Here is a 19,012-nt window from a genome sequence, read left to right on the forward strand (position 1 = left end):
TTGTAATAGATGGGGTGAGGTGTAACTGAACTAATTTAATTATTCAATTGTAATAGATGGGGTGAGGTGTAACCGAACTAATTTAATTATTCAATTGTAATAGATGAGGCGAGGTGTAACTGAACTAATTTAATTATTCAATTGTAATAGATGGGGCGAGGTGTAACTGAACTAATTTAATTATTCAATTGTAATAGATGAGGCGAGGTGTAACTGAACTAATTTAATTATTCAATTGTAATAGATGGGGTGAGGTGTAACCGAACTAATTTAATTATTCAATTGTAATAGATGGGGCGAGGTGTACCGAACTAATTTAATTATTCAATTGTAATAGATGGGGTGAGGTGTACCGAACTAATTTAATTATTCAATTGTAATAGATGGGGCGAGGTGTACCGAACTAATTTAACTATTCAATTGTAATAGATGAGGCGAGGTGTAACTGAAATAATTTAATTATTCAATTGTAATAGATGGGGCGAGGTGTAACTGAACTAATTTCTAAAAGATGGGTTAGAAAATCCAGAAGATGACGTTTTCAATTATAATAGACTAATTGAGTAGGGATGCATTGCAGAACTGATTTCTAATAAATGGGTTCAACGATCCAGAAATGTCTGGCTACATATGGATGACGTATTCAATTGTAATAGTTGGGTTGGAGTGTTCCGAGCTGATTTCCAGGATTGAACGATCCAGAATTCCCTTGCTACATATGGTCCTGAAGATGATGATTCAATCTTGATGTTTGATTTATTCAAGAGAAACTTATCGCAGAACATCGGGTAACTACTAGCAAACCTGGCGGATATTTGAGGCGAATTTATCCTGCCAAAATCAGATTTGTGATCCTAATCGTATTTTGCTAGTGATCACGTGTGTCATCTAATCAAATAAGATTTGCACAACAGGATAAATTTGACGACTTGTTCCAAAGGGCTGACAAGAAAATACTGTCCATGATTATTGACCGTTATTTTCTACAACGCATTAGTTTCAGTTTCACTGCGAGTTTCTGACCATTTCGATCAGTTTTCTAAAAGCTATGGGCAGCTTTGATAGGGTTTGCCATTTGATTACGCCGATCCTTGAATCTAAAACGATCAGTTGATGGGGCACGCGCATCGGGTTTTCAAAAACAGCTCAGTTCGTGTTCATTGATTGGCGGAAACCCTCTTGTGAAAAAGAGATTTGTGAGTCCGCCATCTTTATATCACGTCAAACCGTATCCAAACATCTCCGTTGGTGATTTGATGATTTGATAAATCAATTTGAATTCGATGCCGCGTGAAATTAAAAAATTAGACCAAATCAAATTCGAATGTGCCCGACGATTTGACAGTATAAATTCGCCTTGCCATGCGCGGAATCCTCGATTGCCACAGTAACGTTGGCGGCTCCTGATTTTTTCCTTAACCGCAGGGCGTAACCATCCTTGCAGCCTTCCTGAAGGTCGTATCGCTAGTGCGGAGACAGGCACAGATTACCCAACTGTATCAAACCAACAGAGCATCGGCTATTTCGTTCAACAGCAGCATTAAGCTTTTGATACATAGAATAACTACGTATCTTAATCACGAAAAATCAATGAAGAAAAAACAAACTATATTTAATTATATGTACAGATATTCTTTATTCATTAGAATCATCAAATTATTGACTCATAACAAGTTATTCTTTGGTGCAACAGGTTGTTGGGTTATACCACGGTCCCTCTTTGCATTTGCTGAATCCGTTGCGGCAACCGACCAGAACAAATCTCACACCTGGTTTACCGTCATCGCACGTACAAGATATAAAACGTTTGTTTCTATTCTGCGACAATTCTGGATGATAAGATATCAGTATCGATATGAACTGCGAGTGGAAATTGTAAACAAGAAGCGAAACTCAATGCCGTCAGTTTTACGATATTGTGGCCGAGTTGAAACAAGACCCGCTCCTAATCCGCGTGAGGATATCAAAATAAAAACCTAATTCGCTTACCTTCAGTGGAAACTGCTCCTGAAATGAGTAACGCGACTGCAAAAACCAAAATGATGATCTGTAAAATAAACAACATTCAAAGACTGATACCTACAGTTTTACTATCAGTTCCCTCGATTCTGATTCGTGTTGATATTCGTGGTACATACCTTCATGTTTATAGAGTGATGATATTGAAAGCTCGTTTGTCGGATGATTCTGTTTTAGTTTGTTCGGTCTGCAATAAATGTTAATCCTCGCTGCATAATGAAAGATTGGAAACAATTCAACACTAACGACACCTAATATTTACTCGCGCCATTACGACAGATCTAACCATCAAATTTTAGATGTATCATAAGAATATGGAAATCTGTTTATTAAAAAACAATGGAAATTTATGTGATTACGAAATTTCAAATAATTTGGGTTTTGGTGGAACAAGAATCCTCAATCATTTGCTTATACCGTTTGCGGGGCACAGTGGGTCGCGGTATGAAACAAAAGATTCTTTATCTAAATTCGTGGAAATGTGGTCGGTTTGGTTATAGATTTAACATTTGACAAGTAATGTCATATGCATTGACACGTGTAAACATGAACAAACGAACCATCTCCATTTTAAGTTAAAAACTTTCGATATCGCTAAGTAATTTCAAAATCGAGTTGTAACGACTTAGAAAATGTAGAAAAACGAATTCAAGTCAATTTCTGAATAATGATAAGAATATCAGGAATACCGATAGAAACTAGATCAACGCACACGAGCGAAATACCGAAACAGGAGCGTTGCTCTTCCGTATTTCCGTGGAGTTCGTTGGACTTCACTCACCTTCGAATATGCGTTCGTCAAAACTCTCGCGTCCGAGTCGTCCTACAACTTATATCGTGCAGCGAAACGCGATCGATTAACTCTTATCTCAACCCGGCTGTGTACATTTACGACTCGTAAAATGTTGAATTCATCGATTCATTGGGTTTTTATCGTTTAGTGCCAATTCCACGTTTTGATTACTTACTTACATCAGTGTGTGGGCGATTCTTTTTTTTCACAATCGACCAAAAACATCTCGATGCACATTACCACATGGATTGAAGTTGATGGAACAAGTGCATCCAGTTTGTTCATTGAATGGCGGCAACTCTCTTGTTTCTGCCATTTTCGAATCGAGTCAAAATCATCGTGTCCAATCACCTCTGGTGAGGATTTGATGATTTGTTGATTTGATGAATCGATTTGAATTCTAAGCCGCCTCAAATTGAAAAAAAATATACCGAATCAAATTTGAATGTGCCGGCATGGATACGATTTCATTTTAAATCAAATCTGATTTGACAGGATGAATTCGCCTTTGTTGCTAGCCATAAGTGGAATCCTCGATTGCCACAGTAACGTTGACGGCTCCTGATCTATCCTTAACCGCAGGGCGTAACCATCCTTGCAGCTGTCCTGAAGGTCGTATCGCTAGTGCGGAGATAGGCGCAGATTACCAAACTGTATCAAACCAACAGAGCATCGGCTATCTCTTTCAAGACCAACATCAAGCATTTTGATAGTAAGAGCGACCAATTATCTTAACCAGGAAAATCGACGACGAAAACAAACTGATTCAATTGTTTTTATAGATATTCTTTATTTGCCATAATTGGCAAATATTTGATTCATAACAAATCATTATTTGGCGCAGCAGGTTGTCGGGTTATACCATGCTCTATGAGCGCATTTCTTGAATCCGTTGCGGCAACCGACCAAAAAGAATCTCACGCCTGGTTTACCGTTACTGCACGTGCACGACATATGCCGTTTGTTTTTAGCCAGCGACAATTCTGAATAATTAAAAATCGATATGGATATATATATGGACTGCAACGGTAATAAACAATTTAAACAAGAGGAACAATATAAACAAGAGGTAATATACTCAATGATGCCATGTCGGTTTTACGACATTGTAGCCGTGTTGAAACAAGACCCACTCCTAATCCGAAGGAGGATATGAAAATCAAGATCTAATTCACTTACCTTCAGTGGAAACCACTCCTGAAATGAGTAACGCGACTGCGACAACCAAAATGAAGATCTGTAAAATGATCGACATTCAAAGACCTAGGTTTACTACAGTTTACTATAAGTTCACTATCGATTGTGATTCGTGGTACATACCTTCATGTTTGTAGAGTGTTGATATTGAAAGCTCGTGTGTCAAACGATTCTGTTTTAGTTTGTCCGGTCTGCAATAAATGTAAATCCTCGCTGCGTAAATAATGGATGGCCGGACGAAATTCAGTGATTTGAGGGGAACAAAAAACTTCAAACCTGATAATACCCTGAGTGGCGCTTAGTGTGTTGAGGGGAAGTAGAAACCTCAAACCTGCTAATAATACCCTGAATGGTGCCCAGTGGGTTGAGGGGGACCAGAAACCTCAAACCTGCTGATAATACCCTGAATGGTGCCCAGTTGGTTGAGGGGGACCAGAAACCTCACGTGCTGATAATACCCTGAGTGGCACTGAGTAGGTTGAGTTGTACAAGAAACCTCAAACCTGCTGATAATACTCTGAGTGGCGTTCAGTAGGTGGAGTGGAACAAGGAACCTCAAATCTGCTCATAATATCCTGAGTGGCACTCAGTGGGTTGAGGGGAACAAGAAACCTCAAATCTGCTGATAATACCCTCGATAATTCGTCGAAATAAACTTACCTTCGATTACGAACGATTCTTCCGAAGATTTGATGAAAAATTTTCTCTGGACCGGTTTACATCGATAGTATCGACGCAACGTGCCACTCGTCTCACACTGTCAATCAGTGTCCGCAATTATAAACGCGTGAACTCACAATGAATCGTCTAATCAGTGGTTTATTGTCGAAACGCGATAAATACATCGAATAAGTGCAGAAAATTAACTGAACCAGAAACTGAGATAACAGACGGCTCTCGCTATGGCGGGGCTCCCGCGGAGCGAGGCGCACCGGAGGTTCAGTTACTAGCTAAATAGCCCTCTATTATTTCTATATTCGGTTTAGTGAGTTTTTCGCACGCATTCGAAATTTCCTGCCGAGTTCGAATTTCGACGATGAACCGCGTTTCAATACAAACCGACAAGTTTTCATCGATATGTCACCGACTCTTCGGAATTAAGGGTCAGTTCATCGATTCGACTGTCATTCATTGCCCCATTATATTCAGAAATTTCGTTCCGCCTTGTATATATATATATTGGCCGAGGAATGGTTACGATCCAATTGATACCTGGTACTAGCTCAGAAGGTCACCAAACACAAACGATGTTATGATAATTTAATGGTTAATTTATCATAAATATTGAATGAGAAATATAGAGCTCGGGGATAGAACGAGAGCCAAAGAGAAAGAGAGCGAGGAATAGAGTGACATGAGTTTATATCGCTCCACTTGACAATGGCCAGACGTCAGAAGAACAAAGTCCAAATGACCAGTGCCCAGTGAAGTGAAAGGTTAGGATTGAAAACAATATTGATTTAAATACAATACGAATATAGAATATGTTTGTAATGAGAAATTAATAATTAATAATGACGTGGATATTTAATTAATTCTATCCTCTGTATCGCAATCACCCACACTGCATCTACCGGAGGCTCCCACTCCCTGTGAATAGTTAAAGGCCTAGATAACGTTGAGACTGCATTAGCACTGTTTGCTTTTGAATTTCGAAAGCTAACCCTTGTTTGTTGTGGTGACCGGGCTACACTTTTCTGTTGATTATAAAGTGTAAGTAATGTAGTTTGGCGTGGGAATCGTTCACAGGCCACGTTACACTCCGGCCTTTTATGTAAAGAAATCTACTAAAAACTCGCCGATCGATGACTTTCACGTATCTCGACTCAATCCGGGTATTTGTGGATGTTAAATTACATGTTCTAAATGTCAATACGGCGGAAAAACGACTTTCATACGAGTAAATGATAACCTCGACCAGACTCCCAAACAACAATTTTGATTTTAATACCCTCGGGATTCTTAGCCTTGGAACTAGAGTAACCACGTATCAAATTAACGATGAACAGAAACTGATTTATTAGCACGAATCGATTTTCATTTATTCATCCGAATCGTCGAGATATTGACTCGTGACAGATTAATATTTGGCGCAACAGGTCGCGGGCCATTTAGCTCCTCCACAAAATTTGTAGCCGTTTTGGCATCCGATGACCCAGAACAACACACCTGGTTTTTTAGTGTACAGGCAGCGGCACGACGCGCGTCTTGTTCTTTCGTGAGACAATTCTGAAATATAAAAAAGTCGGTGCACCGTCGATATAATCCGCGAGTAGAGAAACATTCGACAAAACATTAAACTACACGGATTGCTGCAGTCCAATGAAGTGTAGCCTAATTCACACGAGACCAGCTATTATATAATGCGACGGACGTCAAGACATGCAGTATAAATGTTGCAAAAGAAAACTCTTAAAGTTTTTAACATGTTCTTTTATCAGATAATCATTTGTAAAGGTCCCGGCTGACTAGAATAGTTCGGTGAATTAGTGGTTTTCCCCGTTTCTTAAAATAGGGATTGTCCCTGTTATTTATTAAATCGGTAAATTTCGATTTTTGATTGAGTGTCCCTTGCAGACCCACCACACCTGCCGGGAGCGAAACGGGGGGTTTGATTTCGAAATCGGAAATCGAAGTACAAAATATAGTTGTGTGATCGGCGGTCGAGTTTACAAAATTTTTGTATAAAACGAAGTACATAATTGGGAAATTCGGCCCCGGTTCAATCAAACAGTCATCCAAGCAGTCTGAACCGGCAAGCGACTGATTGGGGTTAATTTTTCTGGCTGCCTTTAGACCCGAAGGCTGTAGCATGTTTCTAAAAATACATGCACCAACTCGCTTACGATTTGGTAGTCCACTATGACTTAACCAGTAAGGTTCACTAATATTCTATTATTTCTGAAATTCTTTCCGTACTTCTTCATTATCGATGATTAAACAAAGTATTATCATTGGCATGATAACCTGCAGGTCAGCGGATGTAAGTTAGAATGTACTAGGCGGACCAAGGTTTCGGTAGGTCCACGGGACTAACAAGATTGGGTTTAGTACAACGGGGCGAGTAGTACTTCATAGGAAAATCGGTTTATTCAATTTCTATTGGAGTTGAAATAGTTAATTCAAATTATTTAATTGTTTCAACACAGTTTCTGAATACGATCTAATTCACTTACCTTCAGTGGAAACGACTCCTGAAATGAGTAACGCGGCTGCGACAACCAAAATGATGATCTGTAAAATAAACAAAATTCAAAGACTGATACCTAAGTTTACTATCAATTCTATCAAAAATTCATAGAGGCTGACTAAATAGTCTTTATGAATTTTCGGTTCTATCGATTGTGATCCGTGTTGATATTCGTGGTACATACCTTCATGTTTGTAGAGTGATGAGATTGAAAGCTCGTCTGTCGGAGGATTCTGCTTTAGAGAGTGATAATGAACCGCGATAAACGGAGGGTATTTTATACAATAATTCCCAGAGAATTTAAGAGGCTTATTTTCACCGAAAGTCCGAATATTCTCCTCGTCAATCTGTGACCGTCTAGAATAAATCTAAATCATTGCATACGTAATGAGTGGCTGTACTCTATGACCGGGCAAAACCATCAAAACTTGATATCTTAACGTGTCAAAACGACTAAATTTAACCATTAGATTTAAGATTTACTACGAAACTAGTGTGGTCAAAGAAACCTCAAACCTGCTGATAATACTCTGAGTGGCGTTCAGTAGGTGGAGTGGAACAAGGAACCTCAAATCTGCTGATAATATCCTGAGTGGCACTCAGTGGGTTGAGGGGAACAAGAAACCTCAAACCTGCTGACAATACCATGAGTGGCACTCAGTGGGTTGAGGGGAACAAGAAACCACAAATCTGCTGATAATACCCTCGATAATTCGTCGAAATAAACTTACCTTCGATTACGAACGATTCTTCCGAAGATTTGATGAAAAATTTTCTCTGGACCGGTTTACATCGATAGTAGAGTGGCTGTACTCTATGACCGGGCAAAACCATCAAAACTTGATATCTAAACGTGTCAAAACGACTAAATTTAACCATTAGATTTAAGATTTACTACGAAACTATCGAAGTTCGCATGAAGTGAGATGTTTTGAGATTTGGTTTCGCATCTCCGTATCTACTCTAGCTTTTTTTGCCTACGTATATACCTAAAACCCAGTGATCGCCTCTTAGGGCGTTTCTAACGAGATCGATGTTTCCAAACCCTAAAGCCCCGAGCCAAGTTCCACAGTTCCGATTTAACTCATTGAAAATGAACTAACTCAGAGTTAACTCTAACTCACAACTGTGGAACTGGGTTCAGGGTGTAAATGATGGTGTTTTTAGGTGATTTTCCTAAATATATAACCTATGTTTCTTGACTAAATGCCTCTCAGAGATGCTCAGAAAGCTTTAACAGGACATAAGTATAAAACGGCCCCATTTATCGTGGTAAATCATCACTCTCTAAAAAACAGAATCATCCGACACACGAGCTTTCAATCTCATCACTCTACAAACATGAAGGTATGTACCACGAATATCAACACGAATCAGAATCCGCGATGGAACTGATAGTAAAACTGTAGTAAACCTAGGTCTTTGAATGTTGTTTATTTTACAGATCTTCATTTGAGTTGTCGCAGTCGGGTTACTTATTTCAGGAGCGGTTTCCGCCCCATCTTCCACTGAAGGTGAGTGAATTTGATCTTTATTCGGTTCCCCGTGAGTTGAATTAATAAGATAATGAAAAATAACTATTTCAACTCCCATATATGAATTTCATTACACGTTTCATAAACAAAAGTGAAATCATTTTTTACCAATAACAGAACGTGCCGTCTATTTTCAACCTCTAGAAATGAATTTTGTGTATCATAGTTTAGACTATTATTTCGTTGTTTTCGTAAAACTAATGCATCTTACTATGACGTGCTTCAGCGGAATCAGAACGGGTTTCGTTAGAATTCTGCTTCACTGATGGACAACAACAACAACAACACATCGAGTTTCAACTATTATTTTCTACTCTCAGTTTTTATCGATACCGATTTTTTTATCATTCAGAATTGTCGCTGGAGAATTGTTGCTGGTAGAGCAACAAAATTGTTCGAAGAAGTTTCCATTTGTTGTCAGAGATGACGTCAAAAACACAAACCTGCTGGCATGCAAAAAAAAACAGTGAACACGTGTTAAAATCGCCGATTCGAAAGTCATATTTCTCAGTAATGGCTAAAACCAAAATTCTAACTAGAAGCGTATTAGATATTTGTAAATATATCACATTTGAAAATAACTTTTACGCATTTAGACGTTTTCTATTAAGACGGCATGTCCTTTGTCAAATCTATCGCAAACGATAGAGTAGATATATAAATTGCCGAATTATGATATTTGATTCGATCCGAAATCATTGCTATAACGACTTTACCAACACCTCCTAGCAATATACAACATGTATTCGCGATTCATATTATTCATATGTACCGGTCACGTCTATGTTTATTCATCATTTATTCACAGTCAATGATGGGTCACTTGGGTTTATGAATTCGACGACGATTATTGACGACGCAGTGAATCTAAATCCCCTCGTTATCAAACCATCTGATCATGTCCACCTTGTCAATCTGTTGCAGTTAGAATTTTCAAGTAAACCTTGTGTTACACTATGCCGTAGATTTTATAATCATAGGTACACGTAACAAGTAAAACACGAATAAGATATATGATGTCAATTTTATACCCATGTAATATCAAGAATCAATAAAGTTTTTTTTTAGATTTGAATATATCAATAATTGAATTGAATTGACCGGCAACCAGTCTTACCCCGATATATCGATGACGTAATTCACATCCTCGCAAAAATAACTATCGAAATTTATCAAAAGTGAAATAAGAGTTTTGAAATATATTCAGTTACAAAATGAATTCACAATTGCAATTGTCATTTTGAAACGTCAATATTGACGACGTAGTCCACATCGACTCACACAGAACCCCACTAGGTATCAACGTGAATAAACGTCATTGTAACTGTTTTTACGGCGTCAAGAAATTCCTTCTCGAATTTGACCTTGGGAGTACGAACTAAACTTGAACGATTACGACGAAGACGACGACAGGATTCTGCTTAAGTTTGTCCGGTCAGGAATAAATGTTAATCCTCGCTGCATAATGAAAGATTGGAAACAATTCAACACTAACGACGCCTCGAACGATTACCACGAAGACGACGACAACGAAAATGGCATGATGTTTAAAAGGAACGTGCCATCTAAATTTTACTTTCTGTGATAACGTTAAGAAAGGAAACTTTTATTCGTGAATAACGATAATTTACGCTGACTGAGCGAGAAAGATACCTGCCGTTTTAAATCAATCACTTATTTATTCTTAACTTTGCTTATGTAGTTCTCGTAAAACCCGCAGTAGCTCTAGTTCTCAAATGGGTTAATGTTGCCGTAATTCCTGAACGGCAGGTTCCATGGTAAAACTATGTTGAGGTCACATGGACCACTTTGAATAGGCCCCAAACGTATTAACGATGCCATGGGTGGCGCTAAGTGTTTTTTTAGAAGAACGAGAATCTTTAGAAATTCTAAAAACACCATCATTTACGCTCTGGACCCAGTTCCACAGTGTTGTAGGTTAGAGTAAACTCTGACCTAAAGTTTCCCCTTCAATGAGTTAACTCAGAGTTACATCATAACTCGGAACTGTGGAACCTGACTCGGGGTTTTAGGGTTAGGAAACATATTCGATCTTGTTAGTAACACTCTTGTTAGGTGATCACTGGGTTTTAGGTATATACGTAGGCAAAAAAGAGTTACGTATAACAGATACGGAGATCCGAAACCAAATCCTAAAACATCTCACTTCGAGCAGATTTCAATAGTTTTATAGTAAATCTTAAATCTGATGGTTAAATTTAGTGGTTTTGACACGTTTAGATATCAAGTTTTGGTGGTTTTGCCCGGTTATATCATAGAGTACAGCCACTCATTACGTATGCAATGATTTTTGATTTATTCTAGACGGTCACAGATTGACGAGGAGAATATTCGGACCCTCGGTGAATATAAGCCTCTTATAAATTCTCTGAGAATTACTGTATAAAATACCCTCCGTTTATACTTAGGATAACAACGTATCTCAGCCGGGAAAATCAATTACGAAAACGAATAAACGAATATGATTTAACTGTATTGAATAGACTTTTATTTATTCACATGAATCGTCGAAATGTATAGACTCGGTTCAGATCAGTTTTTTCTGCAACAGAATGCGGGCCACAAACTGGGACCACAAGCGCTGTATCCATTGTTGCACCCGAAAACCCAGAACAAAACACCTTTTTCATTTGGACCGCAATCACACGCAACAGCTCGTCTGTTCAGCTCCAGCGACAATTCTGAATGATAAAAAAATCGGTATCGATAAAAACTGAGAGTAGAAAATAATAGTTGAAACTCGATGGAATCTTGTTGCTGTTGTTGTCCATCAATCAGTGAAGCAGAATTCTAACGAAACCCGTTCTAATTCCGCTGAAGCACGTCATAGTAAGATGCATCAGTTTTACGAAAACAACGAAATAATAATCTAAACTATGATACACAAAATTCATTTCTAGAGGTTGAAAATAGACGGCATGTTCTGTAAAGGAAAATTGGACGCGGCGAAAAGCGCAGTTCTCGATTGACTAAACCATGTTGGTTAAAAAATGATTTCACTTTTTTGATGAAAAATGTAATGAAATTTATATACTGGAGTTGAAATTAGTTGTTTTTCATTATTCAACTAATTTTACTCACGGGAAACCGAATAAAGATCCAATTCACTTACCTTCAGTGGAAACGACTCCTGAAATGAGTAACGCGACTGCGACAACCAAAATGATGATCTGTAAAATAAACAAAATTCAAAGACTGATACCACCTACAGTTTTACTATCAGTTCACTATCGATTCTGATTCGTGTTGATATTCGTGGTCCATACCTTCATATTTGTAGAGTGATGAGATTGAAAGCTCGTGTGTCGGATGATTCTGTTTTTAGAGAGTGACGATGATCCGCGCTAAATCGGGCTGTTTTATAACGATTTTCTCAAACAGTATAAAGAGGGTTCATCGACGGGACATTCACCTATCATTAGTAAAAATGTCGACAGATTGTGGGTTAATCGACGATTATGGTAGGATTTGAATAAGTCGTCGATTTAAAAAAAAAACTGATGAATATACATGTATGTAAGCTATATATGAATATGTGTTTATCGATATGAGTTCAAGTCGTTTATGAATGCACGTCGTTGGATAGTATTCAAACGATGATTTCAGAATTATTTTGAATAATTATCATAAAGCGGCACCGTTTGATGTTAAAAACAACGTATCGTTTTTTAAAGTTTGCAGGGTTCGTTTCGGAGAGACCGCGAGATGCTGCAGAAAGCAAGGTTGTCCCGGGTTCGAACCCGGTACGTATTGATACAGATTCTGACGGTTCGAACACGGTTATATTAAGTGGTCCAGACGATGAATCAACTATTCAAAATCAATTGCTTTTCGATTTCGTTCTTAGAGACATCGTATACAGATATTCAACACAATTAAGACACTTGTTTAGACTGAAGTTCGTTTCATTTCAATCACATTTTTTATAAATCGCTTTTGTTCTGATGGAATAATTTATTATGGATTCATCATTTGAATAACACGTCACAGCCCCCTGAACAGATTTCGATTTAAGTGTTTCATGCATCTTGATTCATGTTGGTTCATCTTTTTACTGTGTATCTCGGTTAAGTCACTGACACTCTATTCCATGTATGCACGGACCACCGTAGGTGATGTGGTTAGAAATGAATATGTCTACATTTCGTGGGAGCAAAATGTTTTATATAAAATATTTTTCATGGCCACGGAAAATAATTGGTTGAGGCGAAAAGATTATTTCGTTTGAACGAAACGGTCAACTATTGCGGCAATAGAGGATTCCACTTGCGGCAAGTGAGGATCCACCAGGTGTCGCTATTGTGCTGTAGGTCGTCAACTATCGCAGCAATAGAGGATTCCACTTGTGGCAGGTAAGGACCCACCAGGTGTCACTAGTGCGTATCGGAACATCGACCACCGTGGCAAGAGGGCTCCACTCGCGGCAAGTGAGGATCCACCAGGTGTCGCTAGTGTACGTCATTGACGAAATTCTGCAATTGAATTAAGTGTATCCATTTTTTTCTCAAAGTCAACGCATGACGAATGAAAAAGCGTATATGAACGCTTGATATCAATCTGAGTTTATCTGGAAACGTTTCTCATGTACGCAGATGTTGGATCTGGATATCTAAATAGCACCCTCTATTTCTAGAGTTTAACATCGTTTCTTGTAGTAAGAAATTCCAGTTTGATCGTTTGTCACTGTTTGCGGCTGCGCAGATCTGTCTGTTACTGATGCGTATAGTTGACACTTAAACTGACCGGAAGTGCGCTGACACGCGACCCCTATGCATTCATCATTGCGGTTACATCCAGCTGCGCATTCAATGCAAGATATCCTAGCATCATATGTTTCCAGAATGGTTGCCTTGTCTATCCAGTCGGGATGAAGTTGATTCTTTTCGACGGTGTACCTACTTCTTGTCAAACTAGTTTCCAATTTAACGCCTGGAAATAGCAAATAGATCGGGTCTTTTTCGATAACATAACAAAAGATAAGATAACAAAATCTTTAAAAAGATTTATCGCTTTCTGGTATTGTGCGAACGAAATTTGATGCTAGAGTTTGAAGTGAAATTGAAAGTGAGCTAAATTTCCAGCGATAGTGTTATAGCTATTGAAAATGAGATGATTGCGAGAAGAAACGAATCGACAAATCTTTGATCGTTGAGTGAATGGAGATAAAAACTGCCGCTTTGGAATTGAGGTCATTGAAAACTAGAGCTTGTTTTTATTGTGGAGCTCAAGCGTTTGAGAATGAACTGATTTTGACTGTATAGTTTAAAGTAATACAATTACAATTACAATTAGTTTATTGCTCCACAAAATTTACATTTGCACAGAGCACAAAAAACAGGTCCATACATTGTACACGTACCCATGCAGTTTACGGAATTCATACAAACACGGTTTAAATGAAAAGAAATACATGAATACTTATCAATCAACAATAGCTTAAGGCGGGCATTGAACAGTACATATTTAATATGAGTTAGAGAAACTTTGATCCTTGCTGTATAAAGCGAGACAGGTTACAGAGCTGTTTGCCCTTAGAATTTAATAATTGTATCAGTTTGAAGGCACTTGGTCTTATTCTAAAATATGGTTTAATGAACCGGGTGCGAAGATTCTGAAGGAAAGGGCATTCTAGAACAAAGTGGTACTCATCCCCAATGACTCTCATATTACATAGATTACATATTCATAATAGAAATGTCACTAATTTCGACTCTAGGACGTATTGAACACAAACTTATCCCGACTGTTGTCGAACTACTATCGTAGAGTTCAATAACAATCTACGTTTGTTAATCATTTGTTAATTATCTGTTTGTGAAACGCATTGATCACTGTAATTTCTATAAACGTTGATTTGGTTTTTGCGCTCTAAGCAATTGTATTTTTGTCGAGCAATTACGAACATATTCTATTCTATTCTATTCATAATTGAAAAAGAATATTCGAGTATTCGAAAATCAACTAGAAGTATAGTTTTTAGGAATTTCGGGTGAACTGATGATTTTGTTAATTTCGACAATTTATTAAACGAGAGATTTTTCCCTTACCGTAAACTTCAACTTCGCACAAGCTCAAAGCTCCTGTACCGGACGGCTTCGTGACGATCACAGTATTTCCGGTCACGTGACCGGGACAGAAGAACTCTTTCACTTCCGACGATTTCATTTGCGCTTCCTGTTTGGCGCAAATTGTATTCTGTGGTATGTTAGATAGATTCAAGGCCGGTGGAGACTCGTCCGTAGTGACTAGAATTTTGAATTTCTCCAGACGATACGCTGCAACGTAAGAAAACATTTTCATTAGAAATGTTTCGCCTTCAGAAGTTGAAAACTGGGTTCCGGATCACGAAATGAAGTATTAGAATTCGGATTTCTCGCCGCGACAAAACCAGTCACCGCTGGAGTGAGGTTAAAACTGGTCCAAAGAAACGGACACGAGTAATGAGTGTGGTTATCGTTCTATTCTAACAGACACGAGGTTCTAGTTAAAACTGATCCATCAAAACCACTTCAGGGTTTAGATTTAAACATACCTAGAGTTAATCGATAAAACCGGCCATAAAGATGGCAACCGACCCTTGAGACTTCAATAGGACCGACATAAAGCAGTAAAGTCAGCCGATCTTTAAAATCCTTACCGGCCATAGCTCTGTTGACCAGAATCACACTCGTAACCCTGTATCGAGCGCCTAGGCATACTTTCCACCAGAGCGGCTTCCCCTGCGGTTCCAACGAATTGGTGTGTGTACAAGACCCGCTACCCATCACCGGATCGCGGTTTCCATCCACTGCAGTTGAAGATAGCCACCAATGTGTACGATAGTTGCTAGACTGCATCGTAGTTCGACCTAGAGCCACATTCTCGTTCGTCGCGCCATCTTCGAAGATAAACATAGCAAAAAGTTCACGATGAATATCTGAATTTTTCAAAACTTTTATTAGATTTGATTAACGTGATTGCTACGCTTTTCACGATGATAGTTTCTATACTGGGATTCTTATTGCTCCCCACGAGCTGTCGTCTAGAAAAGCTGGATAAGTTCGGACAAACAGCGTTTCCAAACTTATTTCAAGCTCGAATAACTGCGTTTGAACTACTCTAACTTAACTCTAGCTTGTTATAAGTCAGTATAAAATCAATACGTTACAGCTTATCCGACACTCAAGTGGTTTCTAAATCCCCATTATCGCGCAGATGATCATACGTAGAATATGTTAAATCCCAGAAGTTTTTAAATCCCCGTTATCAAAATCTGATAATGCATGCCAAATCGTCAGTTATGACGTCAGCCGAATGAAAGATGACACCAACGAAATTACAACAAAACCAAAAACAGTATTTTGGATTTAAGATCGCACATGCAGGCCTGCCTCTTAAATCAAAGATAGTGTGGAAACTTTGAATCTAAGGCGATTTAAATAAAAGTTTACAAATGAATAAATGTTGAGATTACACGGTGATATTGTAAATTCGAATTAGATACCTGTTACTTGAGATATTAAACTGTGCATTGCTATCATCAGCAAGCAAACTCGGACGATTGCGCTGCGGTCCATTTCTACGAGCAGTCAGTCGGTGTTAAATCCCGATCAGAAAACAGACTCAAACCCCGTCTGTTAATAACGTGCGCGCAACTGACGATCTCGAGTCTGAGGTAGATTAAATTCACCTCCTCAAAACTCGCAGTTTCATCGTTAAACGCGCCGATAAACGGCACCTCATCGTTCGTGTCGATGAGTCGCATGCTATCATCGTGATGCGAAACCAATTGTTCTCATATATCTTTCTCTCGTCAGAACCAGTATTCTACCGCGGGGTGAATTGAAGCGAAATAATACGTTCCGAGCTCTCGGCCTCGACATGAAGCGCGCTTGAGTTACCTACACAGGCTAATAGTGACAACAAACCGATAATTTCTTCCGTATTTTAAATCAAACAATGGCTGAATTTTTCGATTTGGCTCGAAAGCAGTTCAGTTTGTTTTTTTAGCGTTGAAAAAATACATTCCTTCTCACTGTAGCCAATGTTTGTCCGATCAGTGAACAACGAACGCAATGTGGTACCCGCAGCGCTACTGTGCCATTCGAGGATTCCACGTATGGCAGGCGAGGATCCGACAGGTGTCGCCAGTAGATAGTTGGTCCGCGTTCAATTTCCTTCTTCATTTCAATTAAATCTGAATGAACTTTTCTCTAAAATGACTCGATTATTTATGCAAACTATACCCAAATCCGATAGGAAGAATGAAAGTATTTCATATTTGGTGAGTCCTGTGATAGTATACGGACTCAGGAGTCTAAAAATCCAGTTCAAAGTAAATTGAAAATGAATTAGTGTCCACAACGAACAACCTACTGCTCGTCACGCCATCTGGCGGGATAGCTGGTTATGCAGGTTCCCCATTACGTATTTATCACTTCTCGAGAAGGTGCGAGCGCTAAAACGAGGATTCGACAATCTACTGCGGCAACCGAGGATTTCACTTGTCCAGTCACCAGATCATTTCGTGTGTATAGTAAGTTTCATTCGGATCCACCAGGTGTCACTTGTGTACATCTGTAAATTTGTAAAAAAAAATCGGCCCCGACCAAGTTATATGGATCTATTCATCTCTGGAATGCAGAATCGTGATCTAAGTAGTCCCTTATATCAGTAAGACAGGAGCCGCTTCCGTAGCCAGGGCTTGGACCAGTATAAGACTATATTAAGACTGCGGAACCGGCCTCTGGTGTTTTTTGATCTTAAAATAGGGATTGACCCTGTGATTTATTTGATTGGTAAATTTCGTTTGATTTTTTGATTTGGTGTCCCTTACAAACCCACCACACCTGCCGGGAACGAAACAGGGGGTTTGATTTTGAAATCGGAAATCGAAGTACAAATATAGTTGTGTGATCGGCGGTAGAGTTTACAGAATTTTTTGTTTAAATCGAAGTACATAATTTGAAATTTTCGGTTCCGGTTCATTCAAACAATCATCCAAGCAGTCTGAACCGGCAAGCGACTGATTGGGGTTAATTTAGTTGGCTGCCTAATTTAATACATCAAGATTTAGGAAATAACTATATTACCTGGTGTTAGATGGTTAGATCGGCTCAGTCTAATATAGGTCTTAGGTCTAGAGAGCCATCGCTGTACGACCTGCCCCCAGGTTTATGTTGAAACTGATCGGTCGAAACCACCTTACGTCGTTCCAATAAGCGGGAAACTTAGATGAAAATGCCAAATAACCTAACCTGTAAGTTATCGGCTACATTGAGCGAAGAAACCCTTGAATTAGTAGCTTTTTACAGATTCCCTTTTGCGAGTATTTGATTTCACGGTAATTTAGATGAGCCTAAACATATCGCGACAAAATGGTGACTTTCATTACTTTGTTTATAGAGGGGATAGCGCGTACGCAGTCCCCCACTACCAGAAATTGTACACCCGAGTCACCCACATTTGGGGAGATCGTATGGGTCAACCAGTCTTTTTTTTTTTTTTTTTTTCTTTTTTTTTTTTGCCTCAGATACTACCATATATATTGAAAGCCTAAAAATTTTAAATGATGTGCTGTAGTAATTAGAGAGAGATTCGACTATGTCTATAGAAAAGTGTTCAAATAGGTATGTTAAAGTTAAGTTGGCGGCTGATGTTTATTGAGAGCTAAGAGCTAAAAGCAGTGAAAATGAAGCGAGTTTGATATGGCAGTCGGTCTCGTATCCTAAATATCGGATACGATAGTCCTTCATCATTGGCTTTTTGTTTTTGCTTAGGGTTAGGTGTATTTGGATTTTGGTAGGTTAGTTTCCTGTTGTTTGACTATGTGCTGCAAGAAAGGGGGACATTGTAATAGTTAAACAGTTAAATAAGCATTTAAATATTTGAAAAGTTGGAAAAGTCTTCTGCTTTTCGTCTCGAGGAAAAAGGAACCTGAAAAGGAATTAAGAAATTTCTTTGAATTAATGGCGCGCTGCGCTGCGCTGGCGCTGCAAATTTGCTTTGCTTATTCGCTGGTACCAATAGTAATAATTTGGTGTAGTCAAAGGATTTTCTGTATAAGTTATAGTACGTACAGGTGGGATAGTACTAAATACGTGGGATGTAATCTTTTATTATTTATCTAATTTTTACGTAATTACATATACGTATAAGAAACACTGTTTCTTTGCCAGTTAGTGTAGGATAGAGTTTCGTTGGGTATGTTAGCAGGTAGGGAAATTTTGGGTTTGTGTCGGAAACGACTATAACACAAGTTTCCTGCGGGGTGTATAC

At 38.7% G+C, this 19,012-nt stretch overlaps 1 protein-coding gene across 1 annotated transcript; it reads right to left on the bottom strand.

The window, feature by feature from the left end:
* Window positions 1-11,287: 11,287 nt before the first annotated feature.
* Window positions 11,288-16,499, bottom strand: LOC141912213 (fucolectin-like). The gene is made up of 5 exons (XM_074803431.1): window positions 16,364-16,499; window positions 15,393-15,632; window positions 14,803-15,030; window positions 11,868-11,885; window positions 11,288-11,436 (listed from the first exon to the last, which is right to left on the bottom strand). Exons 1-5 carry the CDS (start codon window positions 16,497-16,499, stop codon window positions 11,288-11,290), a joined length of 771 nt encoding a protein of 256 aa, XP_074659532.1.
* Between the last annotated feature and the right edge of the window lie 2,513 nt (window positions 16,500-19,012).

The sequence above is a fragment of the Tubulanus polymorphus genome, chromosome 10, assembly GCF_964204645.1.
Source record: "Tubulanus polymorphus chromosome 10, tnTubPoly1.2, whole genome shotgun sequence".
NCBI lineage: Eukaryota > Metazoa > Nemertea > Palaeonemertea > Tubulaniformes > Tubulanidae > Tubulanus > Tubulanus polymorphus.

Excerpts from the sequence above, each read along its gene's own strand:
- LOC141912213 (XM_074803431.1), bottom strand. The coding sequence starts at position 16,499 with ATGCGACTCATCGACACGAACGATGAGGTGCCGTTTATCGGCGCGTTT. Across the intron at positions 15,633-16,363 it reads GCACGTTATTAACAGACGGG|ATGGCGCGACGAACGAGAAT; the intron begins GTTTGAGTCTGT and ends TTATCTTCGAAG. Across the intron at positions 15,031-15,392 it reads GGTCAACAGAGCTATGGCCG|CGTATCGTCTGGAGAAATTC; the intron begins GTAAGGATTTTA and ends CTTACGTTGCAG.